The sequence below is a fragment of the Macaca mulatta genome, chromosome 16, assembly GCF_049350105.2.
Source record: "Macaca mulatta isolate MMU2019108-1 chromosome 16, T2T-MMU8v2.0, whole genome shotgun sequence".
Taxonomy (NCBI): domain Eukaryota; kingdom Metazoa; phylum Chordata; class Mammalia; order Primates; family Cercopithecidae; genus Macaca; species Macaca mulatta.
Window position 1 is genome coordinate 40,519,575 of NC_133421.1, and position 23,853 is coordinate 40,543,427.

The 23,853-nt window shown below is 38.2% G+C and overlaps 1 protein-coding gene across 5 annotated transcripts in view; it reads left to right on the forward strand.

Moving 5' to 3' along the window:
- Window positions 1-23,853, forward strand: part of NF1 (neurofibromin 1) — a 299,361-nt gene that overhangs the window by 46,609 nt on the left and 228,899 nt on the right. For all 5 annotated transcript variants that reach the window (XM_015119005.3, XM_015119007.3, XM_077970741.1 and 2 more), the window contains exons 2-3: window positions 20,768-20,911; window positions 23,728-23,811. In XM_015119005.3, coding sequence (XP_014974491.1) covers window positions 20,768-20,911; window positions 23,728-23,811 — 228 coding nt within the window. The remainder of the gene's footprint in view (window positions 1-20,767; window positions 20,912-23,727; window positions 23,812-23,853) is intronic.

Consider the following 23,853-nt stretch of genomic DNA (forward strand, 5'->3'; position numbering starts at 1 on the left):
CAGCAGTTTTGCTTTCCATGGTTTGTTGCCCACAGTCAACTGCAGTCTGAAAATGTTAAATGGAAAATTCCAGAAATAAACAATTCATAAGTTTAAACTTGCATGCCGTTTTGAGTAGTGTGATGAAATCTCACAGAGTCCTGCTTTGTCTTACTTGGGATGCGAATCATCCCTTTGTCCAGTGTATCCACACTGTTTATGGTACCTGCCTGTTAGTCACTTAGTAGCCATCTCATTTATCAGATTGACTGTCATAATATTGTAGTGCTTGTGTTTAATTAACCCTTATTTTACGTAGTAATGGCCCCAAGGAGCAAGAATAGTGACGCTGGCATATTGTTATAATTGTTCTTTTTTTAAAATTAGTTATTATTGTCGATCTCTTACTGTGTCTTACAAATTAAACTTTTTTATAGGCATATATGTGTAGGAAAAAACATAGTGTGTATATAGGGTTCGGTACTATCTCTGGATTCAGGCATCCACTGGGGGTCTTGGGACTTATGCCCCATGGATAAGGGGAGACTACTGTATCTTTATTTCTCCCTTATTCTTGAATGATAGTTTTGCTGGATATATAGAATTCTGGACAGTTATGTTTCCCTCAGTATGTTAAAGATACTATTTCACTATTTCACTATCTGTCTGCTATTATAGCCGTTGAGAATTCAGTTGACGTAATTGCCTTTATTTTATAGGTGATATTTTCTCTCCGGTTGTTTTTTTTTTTTTTAGGTCTCCTTTTTGTTGTTTGTTCTGTAGTTTCACCAAAATGTTTGTAGGTATATAGATCTCTATTTATTCTGCTTTGAGTTTTTAGACTTCTTGGTACTGACATGTGTTGTTGTCTAACAGGTCTAAAAGAATAGCCATTACCTTTTCAAATATTGTTTCTTTCCTGTATTTCTATTAGTTTTCTTCTGGGAGTACAATTAGATGTATGTAATGTTGTTTGAGGCTGAGCCAAGAACTATACTGTGATTAAGTTTACTTTCTGGTACAATTTTTTGTGTCTCCTAAATTTAGTAAGTCTCATTTAGTCTCTCTCTCTTTTTTTTTTTTTTTCATTTGCTTCAGTTTTTATGTACCTATTGTTATTTCTTTACATCGTTAACACGTTCTCAGTACACTTTTTCACACAGGGTCAAACCGGTTAATCTGTCCAATGTGACCGTTTTCCTTGAGGATTTCCTCCCATGCTCCTGTTTAGAAATGACTGCTTGCTGTGCCAGGTGTGCCTCCTGGGTTCTCCCTTCAGCATCATTTTGGAAATTCCCATTGCTTGTTTCCTGTGTTTATTTCCTTGTTTTGTGGATCCCATTCATTTACAGCACACCTTCCACTAGCTTGCTCGGAAAAAAAAAAAAAGTACAAAGGAGGTAAATTTTGAGACCTTTAATGTTTGCAAATGTCTTTATTCTGCCTTTTTTGAAAAAAAAAATTTGATAATCTAAGTATTCTAATACGAAAAAAATTTTTTTCTCAGAATTTGGAAAGAATTTCTCCATTGCCTTTTAGTTTATCACTGAGATTATTGCTAACCCCAATGCCATTCTGGTTTCTGTTGCATTGTCAGCAATCTGTTTATTTTTTCCTTTCTAGAATCCTTGGAATTTTTTTTCCTTTGTCCTTGCTGTTCTGCAGTTCAGTAATAACATACTGGGATTACCAAATGGGTCTTACTTAGTTTAGAGACTCTTCAAGTCTGGAAAACTTCTTGTATTATTCTTTGGCAATGTCTTCCTATCTTATTTATTTATTTTTTATTTTTTTCACATGTTGGAATTAATTACTCATGTAATTTTTTACATATTTTTTCTTTTATGGTCTTTTTTTTTTTTGTAGAAAATATCTTGACTTTATCTTCCAACTCTTTAATGTTTTCTTTCTTTCCCTTTCCTTTTCTTTTCTTTTCTTTTTTTTCTTTTCTTTTCCTTTATCTTGTCCTGTCCTGTCCTGTCCTGTCCTGTCCTGTCCTGTCCTGTCCTGTCTTCTTTTTTCTCTTGAGACGGAGTCTGGCTCTGTTAGCCAGGCTGGAATGCAGTGGCACGAACTCGGCTCACTGCAACCTCCACCTCTCGGGTTCAAGCAATTCTCCTGCCTCAGCCTCCCAAGTAGCTAGGACTACAGGTGCGTGCGACCATGCGCAGCTAATTTTTGTGTTTTTAGTAGAGACGGGCTTTCACCATGTTGGCCAGGATGGTTTCAATCTCCTGACCTCGTGATCCGCCAGCCTTGGCCTCCCAAAGTGCTGGGATTATAGATAGGCATGAGCCACTGCGCCCGGCGTGTTTTCTTTTATCTGTGCAAAGTTAACATAGCAGGCCTTAAGACTATTATCTTTAGAAAGGCGTGCTCCGAAGCTTGGTGATTGGCTGGTATCTGGGAGCTTGGATTTTGAAAGGGTTCCTACCATTCCCTGATAAGAATAGCTCATTGTACTTAAAATGGTATGTGTAATGTGGTTTATGCTGAATGACTGTTTTCCTTCTGGGTGCCTGGAATTTGGTATGTTTTAGGCAGAGGATGCCCCTAGTGAAAACCCTGAGCACTAAGTATCTAATGAACTTACCTTGTAAGCAATATTTCACATGTGTTGTCACAACTCATTGTTAGAAGAATTTAGCATGTTCTGTGTGGTCCCACTGGGAGACAACACTTGGAAGTTGGCACTTGGTTTCTTCTGGACCTTGTCCCATTTTCAGCTTTTCATTTTGCTGATTTTGCTTTGTATTATTTTGCATAATAAATCATAGCTATGAATATGACTGTATGCTGAGTCCTGGTGAGCCCTTCTAGAGAACACTGAACCTGTGGATGATCTTGGGGATTCCCAACATACTGCACTGTATATTTAACATTCCCAATGTTCTCTTTTGTTCTTATGCTCTCTTAATTTTAATTTAATTTATTATTTTACTTTATATTTAATTTTATATTTTTAAGACGGTCTCTTACTGTGTCACCCAGGCTGGAGTGCAGTGGCACGATCACGGCAACCTCCACCTCGCTGCAACCTCCACCTCGCTGGTTCAAGTGATTCTCCTGCCTCAACCTCCTGAGTAGCTAGGATTATAGGTGCCTGCCACCACACCCAGCTAATTTTTGTATTTTTGGTAGAGATGAAGTTTCACTATGTTGGCCAGGCTGGTCTCGAACCTCTGACCTCAGATGATCCACCTGCCTGGGCTTCCCAAAGTGCTGAGATTACAGGTGTGAGCCACTGCACCTGGCCTGCTCTCTATTTTAAAAATAGTATTCTTTAATTTTTTTTTTTTTTTTTTTTGTATTTTTAGTAGAGACGGGATTTCATCGTGTTAGCCAGGATGGTCTCAATCTCCTGACGTGATCCGCCCGCCTTGGCCTCCCAAAGTGCTGGGATCACAGGCAGCATTCTTTAAATTTTTAAGTATTTTTTAAGATACTAATAATTTACCTTTTTTTGAAGTTTTCTTCTCTTTCCTCATTATCTTTTTTCTCAAAATTAATTGTGTTTTCTTGGTTCTTTTTCTTTCATGTTAATAAGATTTACTTATACCTGGTGATTCTGAGCTGTTTTCACTTTAAATGTCGAAGTTTTGTTTGTTTGTTTTTTGAGATAGCGTCTCATTCTGTCACCCAAGCTATAGTGCAGTGGCATGATCTCAGTTCACTGCAACCGCCACCTCCCGGGTTCAAGAAATTCTTGTGCCTCAGCCTCTCAAGTAGCTGGGATTACAGGCATGTGCCACCATGCATGGCTAAATTTTGTGTTTTTAGTAGAGACGAGGTTTCACCAGGTTGGCCAGGCTGGTCTCAAACTCCTGTCCTCAAGTGATTGGCCTGCCTTGGGCCTCTCAAAGTGCTGGGATTACAGCATGAGTCATTGCACCTGGCCTAGTCTTGGATCTTAAATGTTTTACACACACACGCACACACGGTAACTGTGATGATGGATGTGTCGATTGTGGTAATCATTTCAGAATGTATACATTTATTAAATTATCATGTAGACCTTAAATTATAATTTTTGTCAATTATACCCGAAGCTGGAAAAAAATGCAGATCTACTCTTTTTTTTTTTTTTTCCGAGATGGAGTCTCGCTCTGTCACCCAGGCTGGAGTACAGTGGCGCGATCTCGGCTCACTGCAAGCTCCGCCTCCTGGGTTCACGCCATTCTCCTGCCTCAGCCTCCTGAGTAGCTAGGACTACAGGCGCCCACCACCATGCCCGGCTAATTTTTTGTATTTTTAATAGAGACAGGGTTTCACCGTGTTAGCCAGGATGGTCTTGATCTCCTGACCTCGTGATCCACCCGCCTCGGCCTCCCAAAGTGCTGGGATTACAGGCATGAGCCATCCTGCCTGGCCTCTGCTCTTAAATGTGAGATAATTGGAAGCTCATGTGCATGGGGTAGGGTAAGTTGGTGGAGAACTAACTTTATTGTTGGAGGCTTTCTAAATGTGTGTCTTTTCTTTGAACATTAGTTTGTTCCAGAAAATATTGCGTGGTTGGTTGCCTGGGAAGATACATGTCTGATTATCGGACTTGGAAGCAAGATAAAGGAAAGAGGCTGCTGGTTTATGTTATAGAGATTTTCACTCGTTAAGGAAGTAACGAAGTAAGGAAGTAGGGTTATTGTAGAAATACTATTTTACAGTTCAAGTTTGTAAAACACAGGTGAAGGTAATTGTTGATGGGTCTCTTCCTCTGAGATCACCAAACTATCTGTAGACTGATTGGTAGACTCGCAGAGACCACTTGTTCTTGGACAACAGTTAGAAGCATACTGCCCTAGGCAGTAAAAAGGTGGTTGTTGAGGGCAGCAAGAGGCGGTGCATTTTTCTTTCCTTAGCAAGTATGTACTAATTGCCTTTTAAAACTCCTGACCATAGGGGATAAAATGATTACAAGAAAGATACCTGCCCTGCTCCCATGGAATTTACATTGTAGCACAACAGTGGATATTAAACAACGTATCATCTGGTTATGTAATTACAGTAATAAGAATCATGTAGGGGAGGTCAAGGAAGCTTACTGCTGTGGGGTTCAGGATGGCATCTCTGAAAGTATGAATAAGGAAAGTGGTGGGAGAATAAAAGGAGAGTGGCAGAGACTCAGACTGAGAGATTAATTGGGATAATGACAATTGTGGGATTCAGTGAGGTATATAATGTGTTTAGTGCCTGGTACTTGTGCTCAGTAAGTGCTAATTAGTGATTGTTTATAGCAATATTGTTATCTTGGATGATCAAATAGAAGATCCCTAGCAAGTAATTTTATAAAGACAAAAATTTTGTGTCAACTCTATAATAAAACAATATATCCTTAGAATCAGTTATCACTTAAAAATCCTTGTTTTATAGAAATTTTTGTGTTTCAAAAGTATAGCTAGGGCAAGTCCCGCTTCAAGGTGGATACTTGAAGGAGGTGAAATCACCTCATAAAGGTGTCTGCACTCCCATGTTCATTGCAGTGTTATTCCCAAGGTAGCCAAGATATGAAAACAGCCTAAATGTCTGTTGATGGCAAATTGATAAAGAAAATGTGTATGTGTGTGTTTATACAATGGAACGTTATTCAGCCTTTAAAAAGAAGGATATTCTGTCATTTGCCGCAATATGGTTGGACCTTATGCTAAGTGAAATAGACCACACACAAAAAGAAAAATACTATATAATCTCACTTATATGTGGAATGTTTTTAAAAAGTCAGATATACAGAGATAGAGAATAAAACAGTGGTTAGGTTATATTGATAACAAAATAGCAGATATGTAGAATAAAGAAGTCTAGAGAGCTTAGGTATAACATGAAGACTATAGTTAATAAAATTGTATTAGGGATTTTTATTAAGTAATTTAACTGCTCATAACACACACACACACACACACACACACACACACTAACTGATAGATATGTTTTCACTATAGTAACCATTTTATTGTCTATAGACATCCCATGATATCATCTTGTAAATCTCATATGCACAAATTTTTTTTTAAAGGTATTGTTGGGGCAGAGATCAGGCTTAACTTTATGGTTGTATCTGTAGTACCCAGCATAATGCCTGACACATAGAAGGTGTTTAGTCTTTTTTTTTTTTTTTTTAAGTATCTGAAATATTTACCAGAAATTCTATTCTCTCAGTTGAGAGACATCTAGGAAGGATATGTGATTTTAGATATTAATAAAAGAAATATTCTTCCTTTTTTTCTTACTACAGTGTTGGTATTGGTGCTGTTTCTTCAGGGACATTATTGATGGCCTTTTAGTTAGAATTTAAATGTTAATCCTTTCTGTAGCCAGCAGGTATCTGTTGGGATAAAGTCTTATTTTTCTTTTCTTGGGAGTAATTGGTGCTTTCTGACTCTCCAGCACTTAGACTTGCAGTATATTAGTTATCTATTGCTGCAAAACACATTACTTCAAAACTTAGCAGTTTAAAACAACAGACATTTATTATCCCACAGTTTCTATGGGTCAGGAAGGATAGGAGTACCTTAGCTGGATGCCTGTGGAGCAGAGTCTCTTGAGGTTGCAGTCAAGCCATTGACTGGGGCTATATCATCTGAAAGCTTTACTGGGGCAGGAAATGATGTGCTTCCAAGTTCACTCCCCTGATTATTGGGAGGAGGACTTAATTCCATGTCGTGTGGGCTTCTTCCTGGTTTATGTTTGTTACCTGGTGTCTAGAGCTGATGTACTGGGCACTTTCCCCCTAGCATGGTTATTTTCTTTGTTTTTTCTCTCATTTAGATGAAAACTTATGTGAATTTTAATGTAAACCCCACCCCCATTATGGTCTAAGGGGCCTTTTAGAAAATGAGTAGAATGTACACAGGGGCAAAAATTTTAGCCTGTGACCTTTTGAAGAATTTTCTAAGTGAAACTAGAAACAAATTAACCATTGTTCACAGAGTGCTTTGCTTAATGTTATGCCTTCTTTTGCTAAATCCTCTTGTTTCTTGAAATCTTATATCTTAAGTTGCTGATAGTTTGTTAATAGAGATAATTATATTTCTTCGTGCAGTTTAGCTTTACATTTCTTCCATTATACCCAAAGATTTCTATAATATAGCAAGAAATGTTTTTAAAAAGGGGTTTTCCCCAATTGTGTGAAAGTAATGTATCTAATTGAAGAGAAACTCATAAAAGTAAAAATTTTTAAAAATCATCTTACTCTTACCTCTCAAATACAATGACTTCATATTTTTAATTTGGCTGTAGGTTTTTTCCTCCTCATTCTAGGCATAATTATTTTCTTATGTGTGTTCCAGTATTACCTTTTTTGTGAAAAATGTGGTTACAAATGTGGTCTAATTTCATTTTGCACTTTAAAAATTATTAATGAGGCCGAGTGCAGTGGCTCATGCCTGTAATCCCAGCACTTTGGGAGGCTAAGGTGGGCGGATCACGAGGTCAGGATATCGAGACCATCCTGGCTAACACGGTGAAATGCGGTCTCTACTAAAAATACAAAAAATTAGCCAGGTGTGGTGGCGGGCGCCTGTAGTCCCAGCTACTTGGGAGGCTGAGGCAGGAGAATGTCGTGAACCTGGGAGGCGGAGCTTGCAGTGAGCCAAGAGCACGCCACTGCACTCCAGCCTGGGCAACAGAGTGAGACTCCGTCTAAAAAAAAAAAAATTATTAATGAGATGGTCATATTTTTATATATTTACCGATCACTTATCTTTGCATTGCCCCTTATTTCTTGAAGTTTTTCCAATAAATATTCTTATTAATAGACAAGACAACCTTATCTATTAGTTATGTAAACTTTTTGGTAGCTAATTGTACATTCTTTTACCTCCTGTTTGTTTCTTTATTGGCAGTGTCTTTTTGTTATAGAATTTATACATTTTCTTGTAGGCAGATATCATTGTTTTTATTATAGGTGCTGTGTGTTTGTCTTGCTTAGGAAAACCTTTCTCACTCCAGTATTATTAAATTATTCTTTAGTATTTGTCCTAATAGTTTTATGGCTTTGTTTTTTCTTAATCACACACACACACGCACGCACGCACGCACACGCTCTTTGAGACAGGTCTCGTTCTGTCGCCCAAGCTGGAGTGCTGTGGTGCAATTACGGCTCACTGCAGCCTCAACCTCCCAGGCTCAAGATATCCTCCCACCTCAGCCTCCCAAGTAGCTGGGACTCCCGGTGCATACCACCACCCCCAGCCAATTTTTAAATGCTTTTTTTTTTGTAGAAACAGGGTCTCACTTTTTTGCCCAGGCTGGTCCGAAACTCCTGGGCTCAAGTGATCCTCCTTCCTCAGCCTCCCCAAAGTGCTGGTTTTACAGGCATGAGCTACCACACCTGGCAGCGCCCATATATTTTTTTTTTTTTTTTTTTTTTTTTTTGAGACGGAGTCTCGCTCTGTCGCCCAGGCTGGAGTGCAGTGGCGCGATCTCGGCTCACTGCAAGCTCTGCCTCCTGGGTTTACGCCATTCTCCTGCCTCAGCCTCCTGAGTAGCTGGGACTACAGGCGCCCGCCACCGCGCCCGGCTAATTTTTTGTATTTTTAGTAGAGACGGGGTTTCACCGTGGTCTCAATCTCCTGACCTTGTGATCCGCCCGCCTCGGCCTCCCAAAGTGCTGGGATTACAGGCGTGAGCCACCGCGCCCGGCCCATATATTTTAAAATTTGGTGTGAATTAGTCTTGTCTTTTTGATGTGGCATCATTGTGTTGACTAATCCATTCTTTACCATTGATTTGAAAAACCACCTTTATTATATTAAATTTCTGTGTAAATAGGAGTATCTTTTCTGTGACTGAAATTAATTTATACTTTTGTACAGGTTGTGTTATAAGAGCTTAACAGTATATTTCAGTACTTGGTCATGTCTCTTGTTCGTGTTTTTCTTTTTTTGCTTTGTTTTGTTTTGTTTTTTGAGATGGAGTCTTGCTCTGTCGCCCAGGCTAGAGTGCAGTGGCACGATCTCGGCTCACTGCAAGCTCCGCCTCCTGGGTTCACGCCATTCTCCTGCCTCAGCCTCTTGAGTAGCTGGGACTGCAGGCACCCACCACCACGCCTGGCTAATTTTTTTTGTATTTTTAGTAGAGACGGGGTTTCACCGTATTAGTTGGGATGGTCTTGATCTCCTGACCTCGTGATCTGCCCTCCTCAGCCACCCAAAGTGCTGAGATTATAGACGTGAGCTACCGCGCCTGGCCTTGTTCTTGTTTTTCAAAAATTTCTTAGATATTCTCACAAGTTTATTCTTCTAAGTTAACTTCAGAATCAGCTTACCGTTTTAAATAAGCATCCCCCTTCTAAATCTATTATAACATCTCACTACTTTCTCTTCTGTTCTTACTAGCTTAACTGAGCTACCATCCTCCCTTGAGTAAGACTGTTTTCTAACATAGAGCAACAAGAGGGTCCTTTTAAAAACATAAATCGGATTATGTCATTCCTTTGCTTAAATTCCTTCAGTGCCTTCTTCCCCTGTCTTTTGGTTATCTATTGCTGTATAATAAGCTACTCCAAAGCCTTGTAGCCTAAAAACAACCATTTTATTGTGCTCACAATTTTTGGGGTGGAGGAATTCATGACACGTTCAGCTGGGCAGTTCTTCTGTTCCATATGGTGTTGCTGACACTGGAGAATTCCTTCCTTTATGGCTTCTTCAGTCACATGTCTGGCTCATCAGTGCTTCTTGGCCTCTCTCTCCAGAATGGTGTCCCATTCTTCAGAATCTTTGCGTGTGGCCTCGGCTTCTCACAGCATGCTGATCTCAGAGTAGTCCCATTTTTTACATGGCAGCTGACTTCTAGGAAGAGGGAAATGAAAACTGTCAGACCAATTAAGGGCTGTGGCCTGGAACTACACAGTGTGCCTTTCAGCCGTATTTTATTGGTCAGAATAGTCACTGGGACCTGCTAGATGAAAGGAGGTAGAAAAATAAATTTCTCTTCCTAATGAGGGAGTGGCAAAGTCTTATTTCAGGAAAGCAAGTGGGATGAGAGATACTTGACAGTTGGAAAATATAATCTGCGACATCATCAAATTCAAAATAAATTCAAAGTTCTTAAAATGGCCTATAAGGCTTTTCATGATCTGACTCCTGCTTCTTGAATCTCTGACCGCATCCCCTAGATTTTCCTCTTTTGTTGCCTTTGGGTTAACCACATTGGCCCTCTTGGTAGGCTTTGAACATGCCACACCCAACATCGGATCCATTTTACTTACAACTACTGCCGTGAATGCTCTTCTTTAGATCTTTGCATGGGTCTTCCCATTCTCATTCATTCATTCATTCATTCGTTTATTTTGAGACAGTGTCTCACTCTGTTGCCCAGGCTGGAGTGCAGTGGTGTGATCTTGGCTCACTGCAACCTCTGTCTCCCGGTTTAAAGCAATTCTCCCACCTCAGCCTCCTGAGTAGCTGGGACTGCAAGCATGTACCACCATGCCTGGCTAATTTTTGTATTTTTTGGTTTCACGAGGTTTCCCCATGTTGGCCAGGCTGGTCTCAAATTCCTGACCTCACGTGATCCGCCTGCCTCGGCTTCCCGAAGTGTTGGGTTTAGAGGTGTCAACCACTAATCCCATGGCTGGTCTTCCCTTTTTTTTTTTTTTTTTTTTTTTACTACTTTTAGGTCTCTGCTCAAATGTCACATCTTCAGAGAGCTTCCCCTGACCACCTCATCTGATAAATTCTTGGTTATTTAGAACTCCTTAATCTTGATTTTTTTTTTTTCTCTGTCATAGGATTTGGTGCTGTTAGTAGGAGCCTGGGAGATCTGAGTACCACTTTTCTTCCTTCCCTGCCTGGCTTCTGAGCAAGTTGAGAAATGAGTAAAGGTGGAGGCCAAAATATATTTTTAAAATTCCTCTGACTAAAGGGAGATGAAGTAAAGGGAACAAAGTATCATGAAGATTCTCAGATGTCCAACATGGGACACCTGAGAGAACAGGTTCAACTGGGCAGTTCTTCTGTTCCATATGGTGTTGCTGACACTGGAGATTGTGGTATTATTTACTAAGACAGGAAACATGGTAGGAAGATTATGAATTAAGCTTTGGAAATGTTGAGTTTGAAGTGCCTACAAGTTATCCATGTGGAGAAACCAAATGGACATTTGGATAACACATCTGAAGCTTCACAAGAGTTTACATTATAGATTCAGGTTTGGTAGTTGTTCTAGTTTTCTATTGCCGTGTAACAAACTACCACAAACAGTAGCCTAAAACTTGCAAAATTACTATCTTACAGTTTCTGTGGGTCAGGAGTCGGGGCATTGCTTAGCTGGGTTCTCACCAGGCTGAAATCAAGGTTTTGGTTGGGGTCTCAATCTTATCTGAGGCTTGGGGTTCTCTTCCAGGCTCACTGGTTGTTGGCAGAAGGTTCAGGAATCTGGGGAGACAAGATTTTTGGGAGCACCAACCCAGATGTTTCCATTCCATGTGTCAGAATCTTGTTCTTTCCCAGCCGGGTCCCTGATCTGGGCGTAGGTGACCTGCTGCCTTTGGGAGTTCAACCTTTGAAGCTCCACACATATAGATTTAGATACCTAATCTATCTATCTGTCTGTCCGTCTGTCAGTCCTTCCGTCCATCCATCCATCCATCCAACCTGTATATCTCTGAGATATAGAAGTATAATAAATGAGCGATAATTAAGTGCTGGTTCTGGTCCTTAGGTCTCTCTGCCCTCTTGCTGCAGGAGAGGAGAGTCTCTGTTTTCAGAGGTTCTCTAGCTTTCAAACTTAGTCTTCAATTGGAAGTTAATCAGCTTTTTTGTTGTTATCTTTTTTTCTTTGAAATCAACAGCTGGGAGTGAGGAGCACTGGGCAAATGCAGTGCAGGCCCAACACCAGCTTTGGCCAACCCCCACTGGGAGCCTGGAGTGAGAATGGGAGCCTGGGGCAAGAATGGCTCTTCTGAGTTGCCCAGAATTGCGGTGGCTGAGGTGTCCAGGCCTTTATATTGCCATATCAATTAGTCCTTGGATGTGGGTTATCTTGGGAAGGGTATGACCTTGAACAGGGTTGTTGCCTGTAGGTGAGGCATTCCCTGAAGGGGCTGACTGATAGCACTCCCAGCATTTAAGGCAAGTCCTTTTTTGAAGGAGGAACTGGGTAGCACCTCAGGGTCTACCACGATTTCTCTGTATCCACCAAATGGCCAATTTGTTTTTGTTTTTTATTATTATTATGCGTTCATGGATTTAAGCATATATTTAGCAAACTTTCTGTTATGTGTATAGAAAAGGGCACAAATTGTAAATACACAGCTCAGTTAAATGTTCACAAAGTAAACACACCAGTGTAAACAGTATCCAGATCAAGAAATAAAACAATGCTGTGAATCTAGAAGTCCTCCTCGTGTTTCCTTTCAGTCACTGTCTTCCAGGGATCTGTCCTGACTTCTGAAATCATGGGATGAATTTAGCATGGTTTTGAAATTTATGTAACATCATACAGTATATCTTGTTCTGACTTCTGTCAGTATTGTATTTGTGAAATTAAGCTCACAATTATAGTGTATTTTTTCATGGTATGACTATACCAGTTTTTATAAACCACTTATGCTGTTGACATTTGGATTGTTCCAGTTGTTGGAAATTATAAAACATGCTGCTATAAAACATTGTTGTGCCTGTCTTTTGGTGAACATATATACATTTCTGTTGGGTATATATATCTAGTGAAATTGCTGAATGTGTGTGTGTGTGTTCACTTTTAACAGATAATGCCAATTTCAGCAGATAATGCCAGTTTCCAAGGTAAGTGCTGAGTTACCTACTAGTAGCTCACCAAGGTTTCCAGTTGCTGTAATGTGCTCCTGTTTGTAGAAGACACAGCCTTCCAGGGCTTATCACTGAGAACTGTATTTACTAAGGTCTCCACTAGCAGATTCTGAACTCTTTTAAAGTCGTCTTGAAGCTGCAAGGCTTTCAAAATCTGCTTTTCAGAAGTTTTTAGTTTAGCCTTTTTACACTCTTCCACTCATGGGGGCATTTGAGATTCCCTCACGTCTTCAGTTTTGCCAATCTAGCTCTCAGTGAACACCAGAATCTCTGATGGTTTCTTCTTCCAATAGAGATATATTGCCTGGGGAAAAAAGCCTTATTTCTCAATCTCTTTTCCTGACCAGAATCTGCAAATGTCCCAGGGGAAAAGCAGCTGCAGAAGATCCCCTTATCTCATTATAGCTCACTCTTTTTGGAATCTTAGTGTTACTAATCCCTATTCCTTCAGTAGCTCTCTGAATTCTTCAAACAGATGATTTTTATATTTCATCTTTTGTTAGAAATTAAGTTTGTGGTGGGAGCTATTGTTTTGCAGTAAATTACTCTGTCCTACATGGAAACAGTAGTATGGATTTAAATGTATTTAATATGTTTCAGTAAATTGCTATCCTTAACAATGTTCAAATTATTACACTTTTGGCCAGTGGGGACCTCTTTAAAATTCATTCCTAACCATTTTTGACTTGACCCTTATTAGTCAGTGCTGCTGTCTGGTATGACAAAATGTTCCAGGGTCATTATGTCCTTTGTGTGTGTGTGTGTGTGTGTGTGTGTGTGTGTATATGTGTGTGTTTTTACCTCCAGACATAGAAGCAGCCATTTCCTAAAGGAGTTCAGATTCCTTTTACTGGGAAATGGTAGTTCAGGATTACAACTGAGTGAGGATTACTATGGGATTGGTCATTAGTCATTACTATGGGATTGGTCATTGTTTCTAGGCATTTTCAGTGGACAGAAGTAGAAGTATATGTTTTAAAATACAAAATAAAATATCTTGACTTCATATAGATACTTCTATTTAAAATTCAAGACTACAAGTGCTTTACTTTACCATTACTTTTATTTCCCATGCTGAAAGTCTTGGGTTTTTAGAGACACTAGGAGTGATGGAATTAAAATACCACAGAATTATTTAGTTCCTTTCTTTATGATTATACCATTAAAGAATTAGATACAGATTTCAGTTCATTTGTTCATTTTTGATTTCTAGACTTCTTAAAATTTTAATTTTATGTTTATGTAAGTTACATAGTTCTAAAATGAAATCTACAAAAACAATATGTATTCCATATAGAATATGGATTCTATCCTTGTCACTTCTACTTTATTTCTTTTCATTTCCTAAAGGCAACCACTAACTTTTTTGAGCATTTCATTCTTCTGCTGTTTTGTTTTGTTTCTTAATATAAGAAACATATATTTCTATCTCCTCCCTCTTCTTAGATGAATGGAACATACTGTGTATATTTTCTCCATCTTGTTTTTTTTTTTAACTTAAGATATATCCTGGAGATTATTCTATCATTTTATGAATTTTGATTCATTTTTTGGTTTTACATTACATTTAATTTTATACATGCCTTTTATTTAAGTGTCACTGTGTTCATGCTCTTTGCTCTTTCAGCATATATAAATATATACACATATATACACGTACACGTACACACACACACACACACACACACACACACACACACACATTTTTGAGACAGAGTCTTGCTCTGTTGCCCAGGCTGGAGTGCAGTGGGGCTTAGCTCACTGCAGCCTCTGCCCCCTGTGTTGAAGCAGTTATCATGCCTCAGCCTCCCAAGTAGCTGGGACTGTAGGTGTGCACCGGCTAATTTTTTTGTGTTTTGGTAGAGATGGAGTTTCACGATGTTGGCCAGGCTGGTTTCAATTGTGTGCCTTGGCCTCAACGTATATTTTTGTATTTAGAAAGATTTATTCAGACCAGCATTCAGACTGTGTAATGATAAGGAATTTATTGTAGAAATTAGATTGTATACAGTTTTGAGGGGATTAAGTGAGGTGAGTATCTAGAACGGGGAATTGGAGGATCAGGGGAGTCCACTAACCAGATCGTCCAAATCAATGACAATGGATAGATAAGTTGGAGGGGTTTGGGAAATCTGAGAAGTTAAGTATATCCAGCCACTGAAGTGAGATTATGAAGGAGGAGCTTGAAGAGGGCACTGTGGGACACTCTTGCCATGTAAGGTTTGTCTTACAAAGCCCTGTAGGTTTGCACCCGAGCATCTGGTGGTAGGTTTGGGCTAGTATTGGTCAGCAAAGTGACCACTGGTCCAAAGAAAGAGCTGGACGTAGAGTGAAAGAGAGTAAAAGCTGGAACTTTCTGGGTGCTCTGTATCTGTCTCTCATTGTATCTTAGTGTGAAAACCTTCAGAACAGTAGCTGCTGCTTCACTTCCACATTTCAAACAAATTTTATACAGGTTGAGTATCCCTTATCTGAAATGCTTGGGACCAGAAGTGTTTTGGATTTCAGATATTTTTGGGTTCTAGAATATTTGCATTTTACTCCTCATGATCATCCCTAATCTGAAATGAGCATTTCCCTTTGAGAGTCATGTTGTTGATCAACAAGTTTGGATTTTAGAGTGTTGTAGGTTTCAGATTTTTGGATTAGGGATAGACAGCCTGTACAAATTACCCTTTAGACCAACTCTAACCCAGAACCATACAGTAAATGGGATCTGGGAAAGTAGTTCCCAGCTTAACAGTTAACACACCACACACCACCAGTACAATTTGTGTTTTTGTTCTGGTGGTTACCATTATATTAATACCTTTATATGCTATTCTAATTTCCTTCTCTTTTGGGGTGGAGGGGTATTATGTGTTGGTTTTTTACTCTGAGCAATAATGAAATGAACTAGAAACCTCCTTTTCTCATCTTTTTTCCTAGCATTTTACTCTCAGTTAATAACAAGACAAGAAACATAATCTGCTATTTATATACTGTCACCACCCTCCCTCTCCTCAATTTTGATAATTGTATCTATATTATCAAGTACATAAAGCAGTCACTTAATATACTTTCTCCCTTATTACCACCATTCTCAGTTCTTTTAGAAAATACAGTGATGCTCCAGCTGGGCGCGGTGGCTCATGCCTGTAATCCCAGCACTTTGGGAGGCCGAGGCGGGTGGATTACCTGAGGTCAGGAGTTCAAGACCAGTCTGACCAACATGGTGAAACCCCATCTCTACTAAAAATACAATAAAGATAGCCAGGCATGGTGGTGCACGCCTGTAATCCCAGCTACTAGGGAGGCTGAGGCAGGGGAATCGCTTGAACCTGGGAAGCAGAGGTTGTGGTGAGCAGAGATTATGCCACTGCACTTCAGCCTGGTGACAGAGCAAGGCTCTGTCTCCAAAAAAAAAAAAAAAGAAAAAATACGATGATGCTCCACATAATGACATTTTGGTCAATGATGGACTGCATATGTAATGGGAGTCCCTTAGTATTATAATACGGTATCTTTACCTTTTCTATGTTTAGATATACAAACACTATGTGTTAAAGTTGCCAAGAATATTCAAAACAGTAACATGCTGTACAGTTTTGTACCCTGTATACCATATAGCCTAGGGGTGTGGCAGGCTATACTATCTAGGTTTGTATAAGTACATTGTGATGTCACATGATAGTGGAATCATGTAAGGACACATTTCTCAGAACATACCCCATCATTAAGTGACACATGACTAAATATATTTATGATTCTTATTAATGTGGATGTCTCTCGAGGTATTTTGGTCATCTGAAGCATATGCCCTAGTATATCCTCCAGGAAAAGGAAAAGGGAACAAAATTTCCAGGGTTCTTGCAGTTTAGAACAGTTTGTCATTGCTATACAATTGTCTCTCAGTATCTGAGACATTGGTTCCAGGACCCCCCATGGACAGTGAAATCTGCAGATGCTCAAGTCCCTGATATGAAATGGTGTGGTATTTGCATATAGCCTGCACATATCTTTCTGTGTACTTTAAATCATCCCTTATAATACCTAATACAATGTAATACTATGTAAATAGTTGTTATTTATAATACCTAATACAATGTAATACTATGGAAATAGTTGTTATTTATAATACCTAATACAATGTAATACTATGGAAATAGTTGTTATACACTGTTATTTAGGGAATAATGACAAAAAGTCTGTACATGTTCAGTACAGACATACTAAATTTTTTTTTTTGATCTGCAGTTTCTTGGATGCGTAGATGGAGAACTCATGGATTCAGAGGGCTGACTGTATTTGAATTCAGTTTGGCTGTATATGAAATCCTTGGTTTATGTTTTCTTTAAATATCTTACATTTATTTTACTTTATTGTTTTCTGACAAAATTTTGTCAAAGTCTGATGAGAGTCTAATTTTTTTTGTATAAATAATTTCCTCTTCCTGTAAGTTCAAAAGATTTTTTTCTTCTTGTTCACAGAAGTTCAAAATATGTTCAGGTGTTGGTCATTCTGGCTCACTTTTTCCAGGTGTGTGGTATGCACATTAAAGATACGGCTTCAAGTTTTTAAAAATTTCGATAATAATTTCAGCAAAGTTTTCTTGAATTCTAGTTTCTATGATCCATTTTATTCCATTGGTTTGGTTTCTTTCTTTGGTGATTCCTGTTATATGTATGTTGGATCTTCTTTTTGTATCTTTTTTGTCACTTTATTGCAAATCCTTACTATCTCATATGTAATTACTTTTTTATATTACAACTTTCCTCCTTATTCCTCCTTTTTTTTTTCAACATTCGTTTACTCTTAAAGCATTATCTTCTGTGTTAATTCATTCTTGTGTATCTTCTGGTTAGTCTTCATTTCTGAAATGATTTATCTTCTAATTATTTCTTGAGTTCTGCCAACTTATTTCTATCTGTAATTCTTATTTGTGTTATTCCACATCTTTTGTATTTTTCTTAATTTCTCTTGGCTCACTTTGAAATAATCATTTACAGTTTTCATCTCTTGGTGGATATGTCTTTTTGGATATTTTGATTTTCTGTTGTTTAGATCCTTACTATGTTTTTCTGTTTTGTATTCTTTTTTCTTATAATAACTTTACATATTATTTGATCATAGTACTTTTCTGTTGGCTCATTTTTATGTGAAATTAATTTTTCTGAATTGGTAGGAGAGATTTGTAGGCCAGGATAGCTTTGTAGCTTTATGGCTCTAGAGCTTATTCTTTTTTTATTTTCATGAAATTAAAAAAAAAAAATGGTCTCATTCTTTCAGAACTCTCTTGTTCATCTTTCTGTTTTTCATCTTTATTTGGACCTTTTTCCTTTTCTCCCTTTACCCGTGTTTTTGGTTTGGAGTTTATTCTCAGCAGTTTCTTCTCAGTGTGGGCTAGAACTGTGCTGTCCAGTCAGATCTAATAATTACATGTGTGGCTACTTAAAGCTAAATTTAAATAAACTTTATTTAATAATAATTTAAATAAACTTTAAACTTTTGATTTCTCATCTATGCCAGCTAGGTTACAAGTGGTTAATAGCTACATGTGACGACTAGTGGCTATTATATTGGGCATTGCCCATACAGAGCAGTATCATTACCACAGCAAATTCTATTAGACAGTGATGGTTTTGAATGTGCTCCATTCTCTTCAGACTTTATCATAGGCCTTTTTCACTCATCTGCAAATTGCAGTAAGCATAACTACCCTCTGTTTTGGCTAATATTCCTAAATTGGGCTGCTGTGCTTTTTATTAAGGATGTAGTACATTGGGGAATCTCCTCTTGTCAGATCCATTAGACATTCTCCTTCCACCTGCTTTCTCTTGCATAGATGCTTATACCACACCAGTGTTTTTGGTTTTTGTTTTCCAGAGACAGGATCTCACTCCATTGGCCAGGTTGGAGTGCAGTGGCTAGATCACTGCAACTTTCTGGACTCAAGCAGTCCTCCTGCCTCAGCCTCTTGAGTAACTGGATTATAGGCACACACTACCAAGACTAGCTTTTTTTTTTTTTTTTTTTTTAAAGTAAAGATGAGGTCTCACTCTGTTGCCCAGGCTGATCTTAAACTCCTGGACTCAAGCAGTCCTCCTGCCTCAGCCTCAAAAAAGTGCTGGAATTATAGGCATGAGCCATTGCGCCTGTCCCTAACCAGTTTTGTAACTGTAAATGGTTTGTTTCTATTTGTTCACTTCTCTGGGTTTGGGAATGAGGGGCCTTGTCCCTTCATTTTCATGTAGATGTTCATCAGTTTGTGGTTTTACTAGAAGAATTCTAGTTTCTCTAATTTTTTTTATTTTTTTATTTTTTTTATTTTTTTTTGAGACAGAGCCTCTGATGCTCAAGCTGGAGTGCAGTGGTGTGATCTCAGCTGACTGCAACCTCCACCTGCTGTTCAAGCCATTCTCGTGCCTCAGCCTCCCTAGTAGATGTGTGCCACCATGCTTGGCTAATTTTTTGTATTTTTTAGTAGAGACAGGGTTTCACCATGTTGGCCAGGCTGGTCTTGAACTTTTGACCTCAAGTGATCTGCCTGCCTCGGCCTCCCAAAGTTCTGGGATTACAAATGTGAGCCTCTGCACCTGGCCGTTTCTCTGATTTTTACGGGATACTTAGGGAGATTCACAAGCTGCATTTTAGCTCCTGCTGTCTTCTGAAAGTCCTATTTTTGGCCCTTCAGGTTTTTTTCCTCCATAACCTTTATAATTAACATTACAAAGTTTTGTAGTTTCTGTTCTGCCCACTCCTTTACATTCTAAAAATGCCCCCCCCATTTCATTTAGTTTTTTTTTTTTTGTTTTTTTTGTTTTTTTTGAGATGGAGTCTTGCTCTATCACCAGGCTGGAGTGCAGTGGCGTGATCTCGGCTTACTGCAATCTCTGCCTCCTGGATTCAAGCAATTTGGCAGGCCTCAGCCTCCCAAATAGCTTGGATTACAGGTGCATGGCACTACACCCAGCTAATTTTTGTATTTTTAGTAGAGTCTGGGTTTCACCATGTTGGCCAGGATGGTCTCAATCTCCTGACCTCGTGATTTGCCTGCCTCAGCCTCCCAAAGTGCTAGGATTACAGGCCTGAGCCACCGTGTCCAGCCTGTTTAGTATTTCTTTACTATCAAGATAATCGTCCATTATTAACTGATTTAGCAAACTTGGGCATGCCCCTTGGTCTCTTTCCACCTTTAGTTGTACTATGTTAAAAATGAGAATGTTATATTCAGGTTTGTTTTTTTTCACAGAGGAACATTGCTAGGTTTCTTTGTTAGCATTAGCAGGGTTTAATATTAACAGTAAGTATGTCCATGATGCTTTTGCTGTTTTTGAGCAGAGTAGAGATGAACTTCTAGACAGTGGAACTTAACTCATTCACAGAGAAATGTAAATGTGATCTTCTCATAGAATATTTTTTCTCATGGGATTTATCTACTTGTGTTCTTTTATCCCTTCAATTGTGTAGCTGAGGGTGCTTATCTTACTGAGTCAGTCTTACTGTGTTTTTTCCAGGTTTTATAGTTTGTTCTTGCTTCTGAACAATCAGCAGTTGTTTGCCATTATTGACTAGAGGTCTAGGACATAGATTTTCTTGGTCTGTTTTTCTTTTAATGTCTGAGTTCAATGGATAAGGGAAACGGTTGTATGCATTTTATTGCAGACATTCTCTGAAATAATTTTTAGCCACAAGGAAATAGCTCTATTTCTGTGAGTCATCATTTCTTCTTATATAGTGCTGGGTGAAGAATTTAATTTTGTAGCTAGAGATTTAAGACTTCCAGAAAGAAAGCTGCAAAAGTGAAAGTTTCCAAAGAATTTAAGATTTGCTATAATAAATGCTATCATATATTGGAGTTTGAAATTCAGATATAGTTATCTGTGTATCATATATTGGAGTTTGAAAATTGGAGTTTGAGGTGCAAATATAGGTATCTGTGGTTGATACAATTTTCCTAAAACATCATGATTTTCAATGGGAAGTAAGTTATTTATAGTCATTTTTAAGGATAAGCTCTTAACATGTTTTTTCTTTTTTTTCAGCTTCCAATAAAAACAGGACAGCAGAACACACATACCAAAGTCAGTACTGAGCACAACAAGGAATGTCTAATCAATATTTCCAAATACAAGTTTTCTTTGGTTATAAGCGGCCTCACTACTATCTTAAAGAATGTTAACAATATGGTGAGTATTTGGGTTACTGTGTTTCGGGGAATTTGCTTTCTTTTGTTTTTGATTAAAAAGTTTAGAACAGTATATTTTGAAGTATGGAAAGGGATTTTCTGTGGACTTTGGATATAACCATTAATCTTATTTTGTTTACAAGCACAGAGAACCTTTTTTATTTTATTTGTTCAAATTTTTAATTAGCTGGGTTTTAGATTCAGTGAGCGCAAGTAACTAACTTTCATTTTAATTTATTGTTTCCCTTAGAAACATCTCCTATTCTTTGTGACCATATTTCCTTTTCCAGTATTTTTCTTGAATTAGGATTTCATACAGCTTTTGTGTCATACACGAACTGACTACAGTAATCTATTACACATATTTTTCTTCAGCATCTTATTTCAATTTACATATGATTGTCTCAGCCCTAAGTAGATGATAGAATATGATCTCATAGTCCTAAAATGTGGATTGATTTTTTAATGAAGATATTACTGTGTTTTTTCTACCTTCTGTAACCTGTGACAGATTCTGTAGTAGTTAGCCTGTTGTTGAAACAGTTTTTCTCAAATACCCGTTTCATCAAATAATTCCACTGTTAAAAGCTCATTTCTTTCTTCTTCCCATTTTCTAAAATCTATTGACGTTTCCTAGACTTCAGAGTACTCCAACTGTTCTCCCACTGTACCTTTGAACATACAACATCTTTTGTCTCTCAAGTGATCCCTTCCTCTCTCTAAATTCCTATTTAATGTTTCCATTCTAAGCTGTTCCAAACTAACATACTCAGTTCCTGGCAACTGATCTGGATTTTTCTTGATTAACTCTGAACTGTCTGCCAGTCTTTAGCATTTATTTATTTATTTATGAATGAATGAATAAATGAATGAATGACAGGGTCTCATTCTGTCACCCAGGCTGGAGTGCAGTGGCGCAATCTCCGCTCACCGTAACCTCCCCCTCCCTAGTTAAAGTGATTCTGCTGCCTCAGGCTCCCCTGTAGCTGGGATTACAGGCATGCGCCACCATGCTCGGCTAATTTTTTTGTATTTTTAGTAGAGACAAGGTTTCACCATTTTGGCCAGGCTGGTCTCAAACTCCTGACCTTAGGTGATCCGCCTGCCTCGACCTCCCAAAGTGCTGGGATTACAGGTGTGAGCCACCATGCCCAGCCTGCATTTATAATCCCAATTTGTATTTGTTTGTATTGAGTTGTGAAACAACTGGTTATAGGTTGTGAAGATCATTCCCCCTCCCTTTTTTTTGAGATGCTCCTTAGGTTTATCAGATAATGTTCTAGTATGACATTGAAAAGACATGAAGTTACCTTTTTGCCTTATTCCCATATTTTAAATACTTTTTCTCTTGTTCTATTTTTTAATTGATACACAGTAATTGTACATGTTTATGGGTACATTGATGTTTCAATACATATAATACATAGTGATCCCACTAGGGTAATTAACATATCCATCATCTCAGCATTTATCATTTCTCTGTGTTGGAAATATTGACTATTCTCCTGTTATTTGAAACTATGTAATGTTAACTATAGGCCGGCGCAGTGGCTCACACCTGTAATCCCAGCACTTTGGGAGGCTGAGACAGGCGGTGAAACCCTGTCTCTACAAAAAAAAAAAAAAACCTTAGCGGGGTGTGGCGGCATGTGCCCATAGTCCCAGCTACTCGGGAGGCTGAGGCAGGAGAATGGTGTGAACCCGGGAGGCGGAGCTTGCAGTGAGCCAAGATGCGCCACTGCACTCCACCCTGGGTGACAATGAGACTCCGTCTCAAAAAAAAAAAACTTAACTATATAATGTTCATGTAGTCATTCTACAGTAGTATAGAACACTAAGTCTTATTCTTCCTATAAATCTGTATTTCTGTATCCTTTAACAAATCTCTACCCACCCCGATTCCCCCATCCTACCCTTCCTCCCTCTAGTGTCCTGTCTTCTACTTTTTACTCTTTTTAGCTTCCACATATGAGTGAGAGCATGTGGTGGTTAACTTTTTGTTCACATCATCCTTGGTGTGTTTCCTTTTAAGAAAGTTGCTTACACAATACTCTAAACGTACAAAACTAATAAACTGGAGGTGTAGAAAATTGTTTACCTTCTTTATGGAAAAAATAAGTATTTTCCCCCCAAAAGTAGGACTATTTATAAATATATAAAGAGATTTACCTAAAGACATTTAATATTTTTTTTAGCTCCTCTGTTGCAGTGTGTGGGGCACAGTTTAGTATTTGCACATATGAATATATGGCTGTGTTCCCAGTTAGATTGAAATATTTTAATATTTGGGACCCTTTTTTCAAAACAAAACAGCATTGTTATATTGGCTTTCATTTAGTGCTTATTAAATAAGTTTTCAAAACCATAGTCTCTTGTTAATACATACGTAGTATTCATTTTGAGGATAGTGAGTACTTAAAATTCACTATGGTGCTGTAGCATTTTTTTGCTATAAAAATTAAGACTTTGATTATTTCTTGGCATAAAAGTGTAGTTAAATCCCCAATTCAAGATTCTGGTACAGATCTATATATGTGTCTAAATCCTACGTATTTTTAAAACATGAACCAAAACAGCATCTTTTACTGTTACAAGGTTAATGGCAAACTCTTAATAAATGCCATTTCTGTTTGCCTGAGAATTTAGTTTTTATGAGGATTAGGATAAAATCAGAAATAATAAATTTAAGTATAGTATAATCTGGGAGATAAAATAGAAGATTATTGTTGATCTTTTAGTCTTTCACTTTTCAGATGTGTGTTGATTGGTAGCAGAGAGTGAAACTAACTTTTATGTTCTGAATATCTTTTCTGTTAGAGAATATTTGGAGAAGCTGCTGAAAAAAATTTATATCTCTCTCAGTTGATTATTTTGGATACACTGGAAAAATGTCTTGCTGGGGTAAGTAAATTGATCTTAAGTAGGCAGGCTTTGTGAATTCAA